Genomic DNA, 18,311 nt, shown 5'->3' with positions numbered 1-18,311 from the left:
GCCACACCCCCTGACATCACCGGAAGTGTGTCATAAGGCCACACACCCTGCCCCCAACGGTCCCAGCCGCCACCGCTGGTCTTGCAGCTCCACTGCCGAGCCCCACAAGGGGCCTGGCGGTGGACATGCAAGGTCGGCGGGAGTGCAAGGAAGCCCTGCGAAGGCCCTCCCTGGCCCCAGGCAGGCAGGGGTGGGGAGAGGCAGGGAGGAAGCAACTTACCCTCCCTCTTCTCCTGCCTCCTCCTGGCTGAATGAGGGCTGGAAGCGGGGCGGCCGGAAGCAGGGGGTGGGGCTTCGTCATGTGCCCCGCCCCTCGTACCTCACCCGGGGGAACTGTGTTCCCCCGCGTTCCCCCCCAAAATGACCTCTGCTGATTCTAGAAATCCTAACATTTTGTTATATATTCTTATTTTCTGAATGTCTTCAGGTTTGCAGCTTACTAAATGGCATTCGTTTATTATTCATTTATTTGTATACCTGCAAAGAAGCACACTGTGCTTGCAGTGTGTTTGCTAAAAGCTGTGACTTTCTAAGTACCAGAAGTCATGTATACAGGGATATAATCTTTCCAGTCTTAAGAATTTGACCTTTTGAGACGAGCAAAGTGGTGTCACAATAGTGGAATGCAATGATGTAACTTTGTGACCCCTGCCAGGCCAAAGGTTAAAAGCACATCACAATGTGGTATGGATGCTTGTGCTTCAGAAATGAGCACAATATTAGTTTACAACCGTTAGCATCAGCATTAAGTGTCTGGAATATTTCGAATCTTTCAAGCCAAGCAGTTGTCTCTGAAATCTACACACCCATTATTACAAGTTTTTAAATGGCTTTGTTGCTCACATACAGAGAATCTTCTGCTACTGCCCAATTCTTTCTTAATAAGAACATAAGAGACACCAATGTTGGATAAGGTCAAAGGCCCATCCAGTCCAACACTCTGTCACACAGTGGTCAAAAATACCAGGTGCCATCAGGAGGTCCACCAGTGGGGCCAAGACATTAGAAGCCCTCCCACATTAGAAGCCCTCCCAAGCACCATAAGACAGAGCATCACTTGCCCCAGAGTCCCTATCTATACAGAATGTATAATAATACAGAATGGAAGGTTTCTTTCAGCAGGCTCATTAGCACAGGCATAGTACTTTGCCTATATAAAAAAAGTGGAGCTGTGAATGTATGTAGATCGTACTTTATAGATAAGCAACCATGTTTTGGAGGAAGTCTGAAAACCCAGTGAGCCAAGAAAAGCTCACAATAAGAAAATTTACACCTCCGGTTGAAGATTTATTGTAAATCAGCTGAAGAGGGGCACTGTTTTTCTTCAATAGCAGCATCTTACTTAACAGCTGCCTCTTGTTGCAGGGCTAAGGTACATTCTGGTGTGTGTGTTTGTGTGTTACCCAAATGGGAGAATGACACCATGGTTGTCTCTGAAAAGGCAATATTGACTGCTGATGGAATGAGCTCTGCCTGGTCAAAGTCTGAGAGAGGGCTTTTCTTATTCCTGGTAACTGGCACATATGTTTTTGTGAGCTGTATTAAGTGCCCCTCCGTTACTGTTATTACAGCTGTGTGGAGGAGCATGGTGTATATTCCCCAGAGCAGGCTTGGGAGAGAACCCAAATATGTTGAGGCAAAAGCAAGTTGTGTTTATTTAAATGTCAAACAGAAATATAGTACTTGAACTCTTATCACTGTGGAGTGTGACATCAAGAACAGTTTAAGGATTATCCAGATGTGCCTGATTACCAATTATGTTGTAGATTTATTTTTAACTCCACAACCATAATGGCTTTCACCTCATTGCCTTTCTGAGAGAGAGAGAGAAAGAGAGAGAGGGGAAGAGTGTGTGTGAATAACTTATTTTAACTTTTATTTCCATTTGGTTCCAGTTGTGCGCCTTGAAATAAGATTTGGTCCTTTTGAAATGTATTTAACAGTTCATAATGTTGGATTACATTAACAGTTCATTACATTTAAGACTTTAAGAGGAAAGAACTGGCTGAATAGCTTGGATAACACATTTCAGTTTCTTGTCTACCTTTTTAAAAAGATGTAATCTTAGGTAAAATCTTAAATTAATTGCTTCATATTTTTTTTAAAAAGGTCTTCTGTACTCATAAAGGTGTCAAATGAATATGTAGATGACAGTCTCTGTAATTCTTCATTATTAGTTGTAATGAATATAATAAATAATAAAAATGTTGTAAGTATGTAGGTATGTAGGGCTATCTTTCAGCTATGCTCCGGCAGTGTGCAGGGGGTTGGACTAGATGACCTGCAAGGTCCCTTCCAACTCTAACATTCTATGATTCTAAGTTATCGCTATAGCTAAATTTTATTTATTTATTTAGAATATTTCTATGCCGCCTCTTCAGAGTTCTTCTCAAGACAGCTTACAATCTTAACACAAGTCATTACAATACAAGCTGTTATACATAAGCAGCTTTAAAACTATCCATAACACAGAAGCCGGCCATTAAAAAGCTGGTAAGATAAACCCCGAATTAAAAGCTTGGGTTGAAAGAAAGACATATTTTAGCGTGGCACCTAAAAGAAAGTAAAGTAGGCAACAAGTGAGCCTGGTGGGGGGCATTCCAAAGGCAAGGTGCCACCACAGAAAATGCCCTGTCTCGGGTCGCCACCTGCCTCACCTCTGAAGGTGGAGGCTCAGAGAGTAGTGCTTGAGAGGCAGATATTAACTGGCGGGCTGGGTAGGAGATGGTCCTTCAGGTACCCTGGCCCCAAACTGTTTAGGGCTTGAATTGTGCCAGGAAACAGATGGGTAATCAGTGCAGATCTTTCAGCACAGGGGAGATTCAATCCCCATAACCAACCCTTGAAAGTAGCCTGGCTGCCTCATTGTGAATAAGTTGAATTTTCTGAACTGTTTTTAAAGGCAGCCCGATATAGAGCACATCACAGTAACTTGTCTTGGATGTGATTGGAGCATGAATCACTGTGGCCAGATCACAATGTTTCAAGGATTGGCTATAGCTGGTGAACCAGGCAGAGCTGATAAAAGGCACTACATGCCACACAGGAGGCATGAGCCTCCAAACTGTAAGCCAGGATCAAGTCGCACCCCCAAGCAAAGAACCTGCTCCTTCCAAGGGAGTGTAGATTCCTCCAGTACAGGCTGACTCCACTGTCTCTGAGCAGCTTCTCCATTGACCAACAGCACTTTAGTCTTGTCTAGGTTGAGCTTCAGTGTATTGGCCTTCATCCATTCTATCTCCTGCTCCAGGAACCTATTCAGGACTTCCAGAGACGCACCTGACTTAGGTCTTAAGGAGAAATAGAGCTGGGTGCCATCCACATATTGGTGACACCTCATTCCAAGTCTCCAGATGAGCTCTCCCAGCAGTTTTCTGTAAATATTAAGTAGCATGGGGGATAAGATGGAAACCTGTGGGACCCCATAGCATAAATGCCACAGGGTCCCCAGACACCTTCTGGAATTGTTTGGTTGAGTAAGAGTGGAACCACCAAAACACAGTGCCTCCTACTAGGGTTGCCAAGTGGCACTTACCCTGCCGGCGGGGGACTCCCGTTCACATTCCGGCTGCATGCACGTCACAGGGAAGTGACGTCATGACGCTGGGCACGCTGGGGGCGGGGCCATGACCATACAAGGGAAAACCATAGACGTGCACGCTGGGGTGGGGGGTTCCCCCCGGGGCCCGATTCCCTGGTGGGGAATGGGCCTCTGGGGCGGGGGGTTTTCTGCCCCCCGGGGGGACTTGGCAGCCCTACCTCCTACCCACGCCTGCCCTCCCGCCTACCAGGCCTAGGCTGATGAGGTACAAGGAAGCCGGACAGGGGGAAAAGTTGGGAGAGAGCTGCCCCTCCCTCTCCACACACCCAGGTCTCTGATACATACCAGGTCGGCCTCCTCACCCGGTATTAAGTCCTGGATGAGGGATGCTTTGTTTTGAACCAACCTGGCCTTCAGCAGCAGCACTTTTAGGGTTGATGGGTGATCAACAAGATTGCCTCGGGTTTCTTTGGCTGGAAAAAAAAATTTATCGGAAGAACGGATGGGCACCGTCTGCCAACCCCTTCTTCCCCTAATCTGGCCTGTCCTTCCCCCACCGCCCTTGGCCCACCAGTAGCTCAACAGTAGTACCTGCTGGCCCTTCTCCTACCCAAGGCACATGGTAAAATAAAACAACTATTAGCAGTCTGCTGCTGGAGGATCAAAGGCAGGGGTCACTTCCTGCAAGAGCGCACAGGAGCAGAGCTCCGGCAGTAAAGAGCCCAAGGGGCGGGCACATGCAACAAGCCCCACCCCCTGCTCCCAGCAGCCCTCAGTCAGAGCAAGAAGCAGCCAGGTAAGTTGCAGAACCCCCCCGGACCCCCCAGCCCAAAACAGTCCAGTGGCAACTTTAAGACCAAGTTTTATTCAGGTACAAGCTCTCCCTCCTCTGTGAGGGCAAATCTGCACGCCCCCCCCCCAATAGCTAGCAATCCAAAACAGTCCAGTGGAGCCTGAGCGGTGGGTGTTGCCTCCTGACACACTTCCGGTGATGTCACGGGGTGCGGCGTATGCAAATAAGTTATGCTAATGAGTTATGCTAATGAGCTCCTGCACCTCTTTTTCTACGAAATGACCCCTGATCAAAGGTGTAAAAAAATCTGTCCAGGAGGCTGGGCTGTGTGAACCACAAGATGAACACATTCACTCCTGGGCACTTTGTAGACTGCTCTCAGTCCTCTGGTCTGTAGGCATCATTTTTCTACTTCTGCTGGTGTACCTGCTCTCCAAGTGCGGGAGAACAGTGATGCTCCTTGGCAAGTTGACTTGTTTAAAAAGACACTACCTGTTAAAGGAGGGATGGCCGTCACATCCAGCAGGTCTTATAGCAGGTCCAGGTCTTCTCACTAGCAGCTCTCCCCTATGTTACAGTTATGGTCCTCAAGACATTAAATTAGCCTACTGGCATTTAAAACTGCCTTTGTCATTCACATTTCAAGAAACAGCAACATAAATCTTTAGTGGTTTACTAAGTAAGTGATATAAAGAGTTCAGAAGTTGGGTTGACTATAGTATAGACCAAAGCATGCACTCAGTTCTGTTGGCAGCTCATCTTACTCTTTGAACAGTAGAACCGTATGTCTGAAATGTCCCCTTTCCAAAGATTTCTGGGATCTTGTTATTGGTCACAAAACAGACAGTGGCCCCGGTCACATGGGCCAGATAACACGGGGGTGAGGCATGGCTGTTTGCCCCGGAGCAAAGTAAAGCGTGGCAGCCCGATCACACGTCCCGTGGAGTTCCCGTGGTTACGCCGGTAGGTGCCGATCACACAGCTATCCTGAAGCGCGGCAAAGAAGCGGCGTGTCACGATCACACCGGCAATCGCTAGGCGCCGCTTCCGTGGCAAAGGGGAATTTTTCCCCACTGAAGTTTGTGCATGTGCATGATCAAGCAAGTGCATTCTGTGGAGACAAAAAAAAATCTGGTTTGCGACGGGACATGGACACCAGATGCCACGGGATTAGAGCAGAAATGCGATTCTGGAAACTAGTACATTGTATACGGTAGTTTTTTACTCCGCATCTTCGGCGGGAAGCCACGGTTTAGCCACGGGTGAACTACGCTACCCAGATGTTGCGGTGTGATCGCGCACCGAAAATCCACCTATCATCCGTGTCTTTAGCGTGGCAACTTCTCCGTGTGAACGGGACCAGTGTTTCCAAAGAAAATTCCCAGGTTATATTTACTTGAAACCTTTAATCTACATGGGAGGGGTTGCCTTTGGAAAATATCAAAATAAAGTTGAAAGATAAAAAGTTTCCAGTATCATCCATCTTCTTGTTTTTTAGCTTAAAGGAATGCCACATGTAGTAATCATTTAGTATCAGCTAAAACAGAAGTGTGGTTTTATGAATCATAAAGATCTGGCTGGCAAGAGGAGATATGGGAAAGATCAGCTTTTGTAGCAAGTAGTCCCAAGGGCTCTGCTTCCTCGTTTGTTTTCAGTGTCCACCTTCTACAACAGCAGCAGCAGCAGCCTTTGGTGCCTTCAAAACCCCCTTCAAATGATGGGACCCCTCCAGAATGTCACCCTGTGAGGCATGAGCGCCAGCATGGCATAGTGTTTAACTAGGATCTGGGCAGGGCTCTTTTTGTAGAAAAAGCCCAGCAGGAACTCATTAGCATAATAGGCCACACCCAACAGCAGGAACTCATTAGCATATTGGGCCACACCCCTGACAGCACAGCTCATTAGCACATTAGGCCGCACCCCCATGTTACCAGCAGTGTGCTCATCCAGCCACACCCACCTTTTGCTTGTTATTCTGTTTACCTTGTTTGTTGTCAAAACCCAGGACTTTTTTGCAGCAGAAACTCCTTTGCATGTTAGGCCACACACTCCTAATGTAGCCAATCCTAACACGTTTCTGCTGTTGGGTGTGGCCTATTATGCTAATGAGTTCCTGCTGGGCGTGGCCAACTTGGGAGCCAGCTGGAACTCCGTTCCTGTGCGTTCCTGCCCAAAAATAGCCCTGGATCTGGGAGATCCGTGACCGAATCCCCATTCGGCCACAAAGCAGCCATCTAGGCTTTACTGCCATCTATCCCAAAACTTCAGAGGAAGGTAGGTTTGGGAAAGATTACAGAAAAGCTAGGGAAACCCCAGGAGATGCAAAAACACAGCATGTTGCTGTGGGGAAATAGGGAAAACCCCGGCTTCCTAAGACCGTGGCAGATAAGCCATGCAGAAGTGGCCTTTTAAATGGTTCAGCTACAAACTTCCAGTATGTGATATATTTTGGTACTTAACTCACTAATCTCACTACATTCCAGTCTGTCGGCCCTGTCATGAAATGGCAAGGCTTGACATGAGTCCTGAAAATGTGTTCTGCTGCTTTTTGTAAAATGCATTCACATCGAACTGAAACGTCAGCTTCCTGAGAAGACGGTGTATAGGGTATATAGAAGTCGTTCAGGAGGACTTGTTTGTTTGCCTTTCGAATGACTGTTCCAAGTTATTTTAAATGTAAATAGCTTATCCTTCAGCCTGTCCGTAACTTCTCCCCGTCATCTGCATCTAAATGCAGTGACAAAAATCAATCAGCCTCTTTCTCCCCCACTAGATTACTTATTGGGCTTATACAAGGCAAGATATTAAAAACACTTTTGTCTGTAACCCCGCCACGGGCAGGGGAGGGGGAATTTGCCAGTTGCTAATGGATACCTGGCATTTTTGTGTATGACCATGAAGAACAGCTTGTGCACTTTCACCCCTGATGTTTCCTGAATAACATGGGGCTCATTTAGGTCAATAAGCCTTTATCAAAACGTCAGGAGTGAAAAATGTGTCTTGGTGTAAGCCGACTGGTCGTTCTCTCCAGTTGCAGGAGTCTATAGAACAATCAATGTTCTCTAAGCTTGTCTGCATGTCATGCAAAGAACTGGATGACAGTAACCATTGACTACATGTCTGTTTCATTGTCTTTAGGGCAGTCCGCATTTGCATATTTGTCAGTATTCCTGTTATCCAGTGAACCATGGAGGGTCTTTAAAAATACAGAGCTCTCATGCAAATCTCGCTCATAAACTTCCCCCCGCAAACCTACACATTGCAAATCAGAAAGCACCCACAACCTAGCCTTTTGTTTCTGTTTTCCTGCTCTTCTTACAACATTAAACTCTAATTTGCATTTGTGGAGTTTTTTGTCTGGTGCAAACTTTCACCCCCACCGCTTTCCCTTTCTCAAACTTTGATTTTAGTTATTCACTATTTTCTTTTATTTTAACATGTTGGGAAATGGTTGGTTTTTTCCACTCCTGAACCATGAGACTCTACTGCTTATTATTTCCCTCCTTACTTATTAGGTATCTTCATTCATAGTACAAGGAAATACAAGATGGAGTTTTATTTATATACTGGTAGAAAAGATACAACAAAAGGTAGAACTTTTGTGAAAGCTAATAAAAGAGATAGATTTGCCTTAATATTTTAATGAAGGAGATCACATAGCAGGTCTTATTAACTTTTACAAGTAGGTACTGCAGTAAATTGAATAAAAGCAGATGAGTTGCTTTGTGTGAAAAAGCTGAAAAGACTCAATATATAGAATAACAGTTTCCTGCTTCTCCCACAGCATACAAGACAAATAGTCATCCACAGGAAAAAGCACAGCAGGAACTCATTAGAATAATAGGCCACACCTGCCAGCAGAAATTCATTAGCATGTTAGGCCACACCCCTGACAGTACCGCTTATTAGCATATTAGGCCACACCCACATGCCTTCCCTTGGCTTGCCTGGACGCCTGGCGGCTGCAGGGTGCCCAGGCAAGCCAGCCCTTGGACAGGTTGGGAAAGGCACGGGGGCATTTAAATGCCTCCCTGATCCTTCCTGCCCCCCCTGGCCCGCCCACCTCAGAGTCAACGGGGGGTGGTCGCTTTCCAGGCCTTCCCTCTGTAGCCAGGCACGCAGAGGTTTTGGCTGTAGTGGGCGTGGCCAACTCTGAAGCCAGACAGAACTCCGTTCCTGTCCATTCCTGCCCCAAAATAGCCCTGGTCATCCAGAATTACAGCCTTCAACAACCACTGAAGTCAATTGGTTTAGAGGTTATGATCATTTTTAGGATTTCACTGTAAATTACCTATAATTCTTGAGCTCTTGACTTTTTTCCCCTATGAATTTTGATAGTCTATTGTTTGAATCCCAAATCTCATATTTTGTTTTCTTTTAGTATCTTCTGAAAATCCTTAAAAGCATGTTAATCTAGCTCCCTATCTTTTTCCTGTAGGAAATTGTATTAGTGGCGTTTTTTGGAACAGAATATGTGGTTCGATTGTGGTCTGCAGGGTGCCGCAGTAAATATGTCGGCTTTTGGGGAAGACTTCGTTTTGCTAGGAAGCCTATTTCTATAATTGGTAAGTAGATGTTGTTATGAATAGCTATTACGTAACAGTAATTTCCAAAGGGATTTATGCTAAGTTTCAAAGGGAGTTTTCTGTATTGTGTAAACACAGTTGATGATGTGGTTATCAAATTCTCCTGTGATGCAGTCATGTGGATAGTTACCTACAAAACCATCATTGGCTAAATAGGGTCGCCAACTTCCAGGTGGTTAAAGTCAAGGATGAGAGATCACGGGACAGGTTGAGCTTTGTAAGGAAACAGTGGGAGGGCTTCTAATGTCCTGGCCCCACTGGTGGACCTTCTGATGGCACCTGGTATTTCTGGCCACTGTGTGATACAGAGTGTTGGGCTGGATGGGCCTTTGGCCTGATCCAACATTGGCATCTCTTATGTTCTTATGTTCTTAACCGTGATATGACTAACGAGCTTTCGTTATCATATCACGGTGGTTTTTCCTTACAAAGTTCAACCTCCAGGTGGTGGCTGAAGATGTCCAGGGATTAGAACTGATCTCCAGGTGACAGAAATCAGTTCCCCTGGAGAAAAGGACTGCTTTGGAAGGTGGACTGTATGGTGTCATCTGCCACCGAAGTCCCTCTACTATCCAAACCCCGCCCTCCAAGTCAGCCCTTGGAAAAAGAAGAAAGTTGTCAATTTTTGATGAGTTATTTGGTCTAATTGTTTTCCTGTTAATTGAAGCATATTTCCTAAATATGCTGAGAAGAAAGTAGTCAATTTTGGATGGACTATTTGGTCCAACTGTTTTCTTGTTAATTGAAATAAAACATAGATCTTCCTCCTCATTTGACTTCATTTTTGACATGGAATCTAATATGTACAACATAACGCTCTTTAGGATTGCACTGTAATACATTTTATTCCAGCCTAAGTTTTGTGGGACACAGTTCACTCCATGCATCTGATGAAGTGAGTTCTAGTTTATGACAGATTATACTGGAATAACTTTTATTAATCGTTGGGGTGAGCTTGGCAGGCCTCCTGCTGCTGCTGTGTCACTTTCGGGTTGTACAAAGGGTAACTCTAGAAAGCAGTGGAAATTCTGTGGCTTCAAGGGATTCCTCAGACTGCCCTTTGTCATTTCGGGGTTTTCCCCAGAAATGACGTACTGACATCAGAACCATCCCCTATGTCCCTGACCCCAGCACTCTCACTGATTGCCAGGCTTAGCTTGGAGATTGGGCTCTTTTTGTAGCAGGAACTCCTTTGCATATTAGGCGACACACCCCTAATGTAGCCTATCCTCCAAGAGCTTACAGAGCTTTTATTACAGGGGCTACTGTAAACTCTTGGAGGATTGGCTACATTAGGGGTGTGTCGCCTAATATGCAAAGGAGTTCCTGCTACAAAAAGAGCCCTTTGTTTAATTTCACTAGAAATATGTTTTTCTTAAGTCTGTGTTATCACACAGTTTTAAATAAAGGATTCACCTTATCATGGCCCCACTTGATAACCGAGAAAACAAATATGCATCTTTTGGCTCACTGAGCCATTTTACTTTTAGCACTTACTGCTAGTAATAATGCAACCTACTGCTGGCGGAGTTCATGTAACCGTTTTGGGAATTCCGTGTCACACGCCATGCATCAATAATTTCATTGTCACATGCTGTGTTGGAACGGTTGATATTATATTTGAAATATGCTAAAGACTTCATGGAGAAGAATTATTATTTAAAATAATTTTAAGTAGGTGAGGTTGGGGGTGAACAGTACGACTTCATGCAAACCAATGTCTTCTATAATAAAATGAATTAACTGTAACTTTTAATTATGTGCCAGCAGTCTTATGCATGCTTATTTGAAAATAATTCCCCCTCCCAAATTAGTGTTATAGGACTGCAGCCCTATGCCACTTGCAGATTTGTAGCAGTTGTGTTATTCGAAGGATCCCAAGATTCAGCTTAGCTAACAGTGTACTGGAAAGATGAAAGATGTGTTGCAGTGATTTCAACTGCTTCATACAGCTTTCCTAAAGCATGCTTTGGAGGCATTTGGGAGAAGCGGCTTCACTGAGTAAAATATGCTTCATACTGATTAGCCAGACAACAAATATATACACTGCAAAAACCTTTTTTATAAGTTAAAGTGTTCTATATGTTCCATCTTATAAAGTGCATTGTGTATTATTCATAATATTCTAAAACAGGTATATATCCATTACATGCAATATCAACAATAATAATCAGTTTGTACAATTTAATAACTACCAGTCGATTTACATTCTTTTTACACAATCAACTCCAACGGGAGTTTCTAGAATTGTACATCCGCTTCTCCTTGCTTGAAAGTCTTCTAAAGGGGGAAGTTTCCTTTTGTAGTTACATTGAAGTTTAAATTGATGTTTGTTGCTGGTCCTACAGAAGGCCCATTAAGCAGCTGACATTCATAGACGGAGTGCTCCTGTCTTTCTCAAGGCTGCCTGATTAGCAGCATGGTCCCAAGCATCAAATTATTGTGTTTGGGATCACTCTTATGCATAATGTCTCTGGTCCATTCTTTTTTTTTGGGGGGGGGGAGGAGAGTTTGATAAATTATTACAGCTAGCACTCCTATTGATAATATCTGTTTACAAGTGGAGACTTCCACAAAATGTTGCACATTGTTTTTAACTTGCCCAGCAATGGCTGCAAAAGTAAGAACAGTTTTGCCTCTCTAGCCATCCTCAGACAGATTAAGAACAATATGTCCTCCCTCTCTTTCTGAGAATTCCAGGGCTCTCCTCGTATTCTAAAGAGGGGACTGTTCTACCCTTCTTGCAAGGAAGGGAAATCTCATCCCCCCCCCCACTGGTCCCCCTGCCCTCCATCTTGGAGCCCCCTCTCCTCTCCCCCTCAAAAACCCCTTGCTAGGTCCAGCAGAGCTGCCAATGGAGATGTGGAGCCTCTTGCGGCAGCCGTTGCCTGGCAGACTGCTGTGGCCGGGAAGACTGGTGCTTTGTGACCTAACCATCCCACCACAGGAGATATTGTATTGGGTTTCTGACAACCTCGAAGTGGCATGATATAATTTCATAAGATCTCGTTTGCAGGGAAAAACTGAAAAGCTAAAAAGGGTGGTTTAAAAACCCAGAAAAATAAATACCAAACTTGAGAGTCCCCCACCCAAGATCTGCATAAACACCTACCCAGGGCTTTTTTTGTAGAAAAAGCCCAGCAGGAACATAATGGGCCACACCCAACAGCACAGCTCATTAGCATATTAGGCCACACCCCATGTTACCAGAAGTGTGGTCATCCAGCCACACCCACCTTTTGCTTCTTATTCTGTTTACTTTGTTTATTGTCAAAACCCAGGGCTTTTTTTGTAGCAGGAACTTCTTTGCATGTTAGGCCACACACACCCTAATGTAGCCAATCCTAATGAGTTTCTGCTGTTGGGTGTGGCCTATTATGCTAATTAGTTCCTGCCGGGCGTGGCCAACTCGGGAGCCAGCCGGAACTCCGTTCCTGTGTGTTCCTGCCCAAAAATAGCCCTGCACCTACCTTATTTCAAAGTGGCCCCACTGCATAGATTTTTTTATCCATGCAGTCAGGCCAAGACGGGGGAAATAGGTATATGATTAAGTACTTGGTGAGGATTTGAAGGACATGTATGCTAGTATATCTACTCATTTAATAACTATACTTATATCAGACAAATGTTAAATAACATTTTTTAAAAAAAGCAAATGCCAAACATTTGTCAATAACCCTTGTACCTCATTGCTCATTGACCAGAACAGTAGAATTATTTCTTACTGAACAATTGGTTAGAATACGGCTTGTATGGTTTTTTCCCTGATATCTCCCTAAATGAGACTGGCTTTTTTAAAAAAAGAAAAATGAAATTTCAGGATCCAGGGAAGTTTCCCAGAATATTTGAGCAGCGGTGGCGGTGGTGAACAATTAGACCCTGCAAAATAAATTTATTTACTTATTTAATTCAATTTATATCCCGCCCTCCCTGCTAGGCGGGCACAGGGTGGCTTACATTAAAAAAAGTTAAATACATTAAAACACAAATAACAAAACGTCATAAAATCAGATAAAATTGCCCATGCCTGTAGCTCAGATTGTTGTCTGAAGGCACATGATGAAGTAGCCTTGTTAAAGTGAAGCAGGCCTGGGTCCGATCAGTGTCTGGATAAGAGAATACCTGAGAACTCCATGTACATCACCTTGAGGTCCATGTTGGAAGAAAGATGGGGCATGAGTGTAATAATGTTGTTTTTACAGGTGTTAGAATTTTTATGCAATCCAAGCAGTTGCTGAAGGGGAAAAAAATGAAGCCCCTTAAACTCTGAGATTATGCTGAGATAAGCGTTTAAGTGTCCAGCAAGTAACCTCTGCATTACGAATAGTGGTGAATTCAGGGGGGGGGGGGGGGCGGCTTTGCGCAAAAGACTTTGCTCCCATGAAAGCCCCACTCCTTTTTTGCAGTCTTCTTGCAGTGGGAGTCATCCTAGCAATGATGGCATGTACTTTTTAACTTACAGTTTTGCTTGTTTGTTTGTTTTTATCTTTCAGATTTAATTGTCGTCGTTGCTTCGATGATCGTGCTCTGTGTGGGTTCCAAACAAGTTTTTGCCACCTCTGCTATCAGGTAAACATGTTAACAATAATGAAACATTTTCTTTTTCCTGTCAAAAGTCCACAATTAGTCAAAAGCGTACAATGGCTGACCTTGTATTTCTTTTAATGACCTGTGTTCCAGAGGCATCCGGTTTCTGCAGATCCTGCGCATGCTTCATGTGGACCGGCAAGGTGGCACGTGGAGACTGTTGGGCTCAGTCGTTTTCATACATAGACAAGTAGGTAGAACTTTCCAGGGGGGGAGAATGAAAAATCAGTGAGAAGTCTGTTTTACTCTTGTGTTGCCAAGTATAAACTTGAGGAGCTCATCAGAGCCGTGGGGGCAGGTCTCAGTCTGTGGTGAGATTTTTATGAAAATCTCTTCTCTGAAGCGAGAAGAGTTGGATTTTTATTCCTGTATTTATTTACGTTTTTCCTCCCTAGGTGCGATTTAAATAAAATCAGTTTACACAATCAAAAATCAGTTTTAAGAATGAAAGAGAGAAAAAACACGGCTACATATTTTGTAGCTTGTGAGTCCTTTGTTCACACTGTCACCATAGCCTGGGAGCCTCTTGCCAAGAGCCCTTTGGCTTCCACCAAAAAGCTTGGGTGATTTCCCACAAGCGCTGCTCCGCGGTCAGTCCTCCCTTTTGCCCCATGGTACGTGTCAATTTCACACAAGCTGCTGCGCTGCCGCATTTTGCCCCACAGCTTTGTGCGATTTTCCCCGTGTCTACTCAATCTTCAAAAAACAGGATTGAGTAGAAGCGGGGGAAATCGCACGAAGCTACAGACAAAATGCGGTCGCGCAGCAGCTTGTGTGAAATTGACACGTACCATCGGGCCAAAGAGAAGAGTGAGTGCGGAGCAGCGCTTGTGGGAAATCACCCCTTGTGTCTCTGGCCATGACAAGGCTTTAAATACCTGTAGGCAAGAAACAGATGCTCAGCTAGATGCTATACAGCTGGCAAGGTGTCCCGGGCCTCAGAATGCAATTCTGTACCATGGTTGCTCTCTTTCCTACATGACCAATGATTTCATGATTCATTCATTACATAATTCATTTTACCACATACTTAGGTTCAATGATTTATCATCAGCCTTCAGATAGCCTGGCATCTTGGACTAATCTGATCATTTTGTGCTGAGTTTCAGGACTGGAATGTGACACTCAAAAATCCCTCTCTCTATTTTATTTATTTTATGTATTTATTGGGATTTTTACCCCGCCCTCCCCGCAAAGCGAGCTCAGGGCGGCTTACAAGGGGCAAGGCCCATATAAAACAAGGTAAAAGCAATTAAAACCATTAATAACAATTAATCACAACAACAATAATACTCAGGGCTTTTTTGTAGAAAAAGCCCAGCAGGAACTAATTAGCATAATAGGCCACACCCAACAGCATATTAGGCCACACCCCTGACAACACAGCTCATTGACATATTAGGCCACACCCCCATGCCTTCCCTTGGATTGCCTGGACGCCCCATGGCTGCGGGGAACCCGGGCAAGTCAGCCCTTGGAAAGGCCAGGGAAGGCACGGGGAGGCATTTAAATGCCTCCCCGATCCTTCCATGCCCCCCCGGCCCGCCCACTTCGGAGTCACTGAGGGGGGGTCGCTCTCCAGGCCTTCCCTCTGTAGCCACGCATGCAGAGGTTTTGGCTGTAGTGGGCGTGGCCAGCTCTGAAGCCAGCCGGAACTCCGTTCCTGTGCGTTCCTGCCCAGAAATAGCCCTGATAATACTCAATTAAAACAAGATGGTCCCCAGATGTATGCCATGATGGTAAACAGACAGTTCTCCGGAGATGATGTTGTCTTATAGCCGATCCCAAGGAAGTAAGTCCGGTGGTATCAGTCACACAAAAATTGTGGTAGATCTTCCCGGGCCATCATCATTGGTGTCGGTGGTAGTGGCTATGCTTTCTAGTCACTTAGATTGCAAATGTGACCGAACACTGAGTTCACCGTGGTGGCTGAACACCAGAATAACTTTTTCATAAGATTCCCCACAAATCATTTGCAAATCATTTGTTGTTGATTACCCATTTTGACACATTTGTTTTTTTATTCTACTTTTTAGGAATTGATAACCACTCTGTACATCGGCTTTCTAGGCCTGATTTTTTCTTCTTATTTTGTGTACCTGGCTGAAAAAGATGCTGTGAACGGTGATGACGAAAATAAGTTTGTCAGCTATGCAGATGCCCTTTGGTGGGGAGTAGTAAGTATAATCCATAGTAGAGAATAGCCAGTATATTTTTTTCTAACATGGTGCATTTCTGGTGCATAGAATGCATTGCCATAGAAACAGAAAATATGTGCTATGCCTTTTCTCTCCAGAGGAATAATAAGCTGCTCACAGTGCAACTGCAATCCTAAACAGAGTTACACTCGTTTAAACCCACTGAAGTCAGTGGGATTAGAAGGGTTTGGCTCTCTTTAGAACTGTACTGTCATTCGCTATCCCATTTTCAGATCTACGATCATCTTTCCACCTCCTTTATATAAAGACTATATGCCCAGCTCTGAATCCCACTCAAACATTCTGTTGCACACGTACACCGGGGTCATTTCCTGCAGGAGCGCACAGGAGCGGAGCTCCGGCAGTAAAGAGCCCAAGGGGCAGGCACATGCAACAAGCCCCGCCCCCTGCTCCCAGCAGCCCTCAGTCAGAGCAAGAAGCAGCCAGGTAAGCTGCAGAGCTCTCCCCCTGGCCCCCCGGTCCAAAACAGTCCAGTGGCACCTTTAGGACCAATTTTTATTCAGGTACAAGCTCTCCCTCCTCTGCAAGGACAGATCTGCACATCCCCCCCCCAATACCTAGCAATCCAAAACAGTCCAGTGGAGCCTGAGCAGTGGGTGTTGCCTTCTGACACACTTCCGGTGATGTCAGGGGGTGTGGCACATGCAAATGAGTTATGCTAATGAGCTCCTGCACCTCTTTTTCTACGAAATGACCCCTGCACGTACATAGTTTTTAATTATTTCAATAATGCATTGTATAAAGTTTTGTAAATCGTTGACACTCCTTGAAGAGCCTATAAAGAAGGTTAAACTGAGAGATGGTGACTTGTCCAAGACTGCCTGTTGAAAGCAATGGTAGTAACTTACATACTGGTGCACCACTAGCTTTCGTGCAGCAATTGTAATGTATAGAGCTGAAAGTATGCATGTCCAGTTAGGTGCACGTTTGAAACCATTGTTTCTTACATGGAGTTGATAAGAATCAATCTGTGGAACAATGTCTGATCGAGGCTTTATTCAGTAGAATGCTTTGGGACATATTTGAGAAGCTGTGTGTGAGCTTTCCTAATTCAAGATAATGGGTTCTGGACGATTCTGCATTGACTTTTCCCTCTGTTGTTTTACCAAAGGTACAGCTCAAAACCACATTTAAATACCGGGGCAACACTGTACTGACTGTGAAGTCACCCTGAACAATCATAAATATATGCAGAAGGTACCATTAAACCTGATGATCAAAGAAGGTGAAAGCGGCATACAGTGTAGTAAAGATAAAGGTTCCCTTGCTCGAAAGCCAGTCAGATCCGACTCTAGGGTTGCAGTGCTCATCTCCGTTTCAAAGCCGAAGACCCAACACTGTCTGAAGACGTTTCCGTGGTCATGTGGCCGGCATGACTAAACACCAAGGTGCACGGGACACTGTTACCTTCCCACCGAAGTGGTACCTATTTATCTACTTGCAATTTCTTGCTTTCAAACTGCTAGGTTGGCAGGAGCTGGAACTAGAGACGGGAGCTCACTCCGTCATGCGGCACACTCGGGTCTCGAACTGCTGAACTACCAACCTTCCACAGCCTGCAGTTCAGCGTCTTAACCACTTGAGCCACCGCAGCTCAGTCTAGTGTAGCACAGTGTAGAGGGTACCATAAAATCCAATGATCAAAGACAGTGAAAGCGGCATGCAGTGCAGAGGGGAATTTCTGTTCCAACATGGGTTTGGTAAAACTACGTAAGGAAAAGCCAATGCAAAATCGTCCTGTGATTATACTGTGGCCTGAAACCTCTGCTTTCCCCTCAGCTTCACTTTCCCTGCCAAGCCGCACAGTGCCCAAAGGGCCAAATGGAGGAGAAACATCTTGCTACAGCAAGCTGACCTTTCTTATTTTGAGAGCAGAGCTGAACTCCTCCCCCATCTCTGCTCCTTAGTGGCAATGAGTGAAGTGCCTGGATGGAGGTTAAATCCAAATTCTTCAGTCACCCTTTGAACTGGAGCAGTCCTATGAAAGTTGCCATTTAATTCAGGGGCTTATGGTGTTCCCTGTGGGAGAAAGCTGCATGTGGAAGGAGCAGCTGTGTTTTATTTGTTTGTTTAAAACATTTATTATCTGCCTTTCTTCCCCATGGAAGCTCAAGGCGGCTTATGATATAGGTAAAATACATAAAATTAAATACATAAAACTGATAAAAAACAACATTTAAAAATCACTAGGACTTTGGGCGATTTCTCACTAGAGCTGCCTCGCAGCACAGCCGCCGTGTGCCCCGACACAAACATGTCAATTTCACACCCGAAGCTCCGGGGCTGCATTTTGACTCGGGGCTTCGCCCGATTTCCTCCGCAGTTTCATGATCCTGGTTTTTGAGGATCATGAAACTGCGGAGGAAATCGGGCGAAGCCCCGAGTCAAAATGCAGCCCCGGAGCTTCGGGTGTGAAATTGACATGTTTGTGTCGGGGCACACGGCGGCTGTGCTGCGAGGGAGCTCTCATGTGAAAACACCCACAACATGTTTGTGTCGGGGCACACGGCGGCTGTGCTGCGAGGCAGCTCTAGTGAGAAATCGCCCAAAGTCCTAGTGATTTTTAAATGTTGTTTTTTATCAGT

General features: G+C 45.0%; 1 protein-coding gene across 1 annotated transcript in view; it reads left to right on the top strand.

Moving 5' to 3' along the window:
• The window catches only part of KCNQ1 (potassium channel, voltage gated KQT-like subfamily Q, member 1), a gene marked incomplete at its 5' end in the record, with an annotated part of 104,803 nt that overhangs the window by 45,720 nt on the left and 40,772 nt on the right, over positions 1 to 18,311 (top strand). The window contains 4 exons of the mRNA XM_015420949.1: positions 8,773 to 8,899; positions 13,414 to 13,489; positions 13,601 to 13,697; positions 15,544 to 15,684. Coding sequence (XP_015276435.1) covers positions 8,773 to 8,899; positions 13,414 to 13,489; positions 13,601 to 13,697; positions 15,544 to 15,684 — 441 coding nt within the window. The remainder of the gene's footprint in view (positions 1 to 8,772; positions 8,900 to 13,413; positions 13,490 to 13,600; positions 13,698 to 15,543; positions 15,685 to 18,311) is intronic.

This window comes from Gekko japonicus, unplaced genomic scaffold (genome assembly GCF_001447785.1).
Source record: "Gekko japonicus isolate JY-2015 unplaced genomic scaffold, Gekko_japonicus_V1.1 scaffold2970, whole genome shotgun sequence".
Taxonomy (NCBI): Eukaryota; Metazoa; Chordata; class Lepidosauria; order Squamata; family Gekkonidae; genus Gekko; species Gekko japonicus.
Note: the sequence above shows the minus strand (reverse complement) of the source record. Positions and strands in the feature narration are given on the sequence as shown.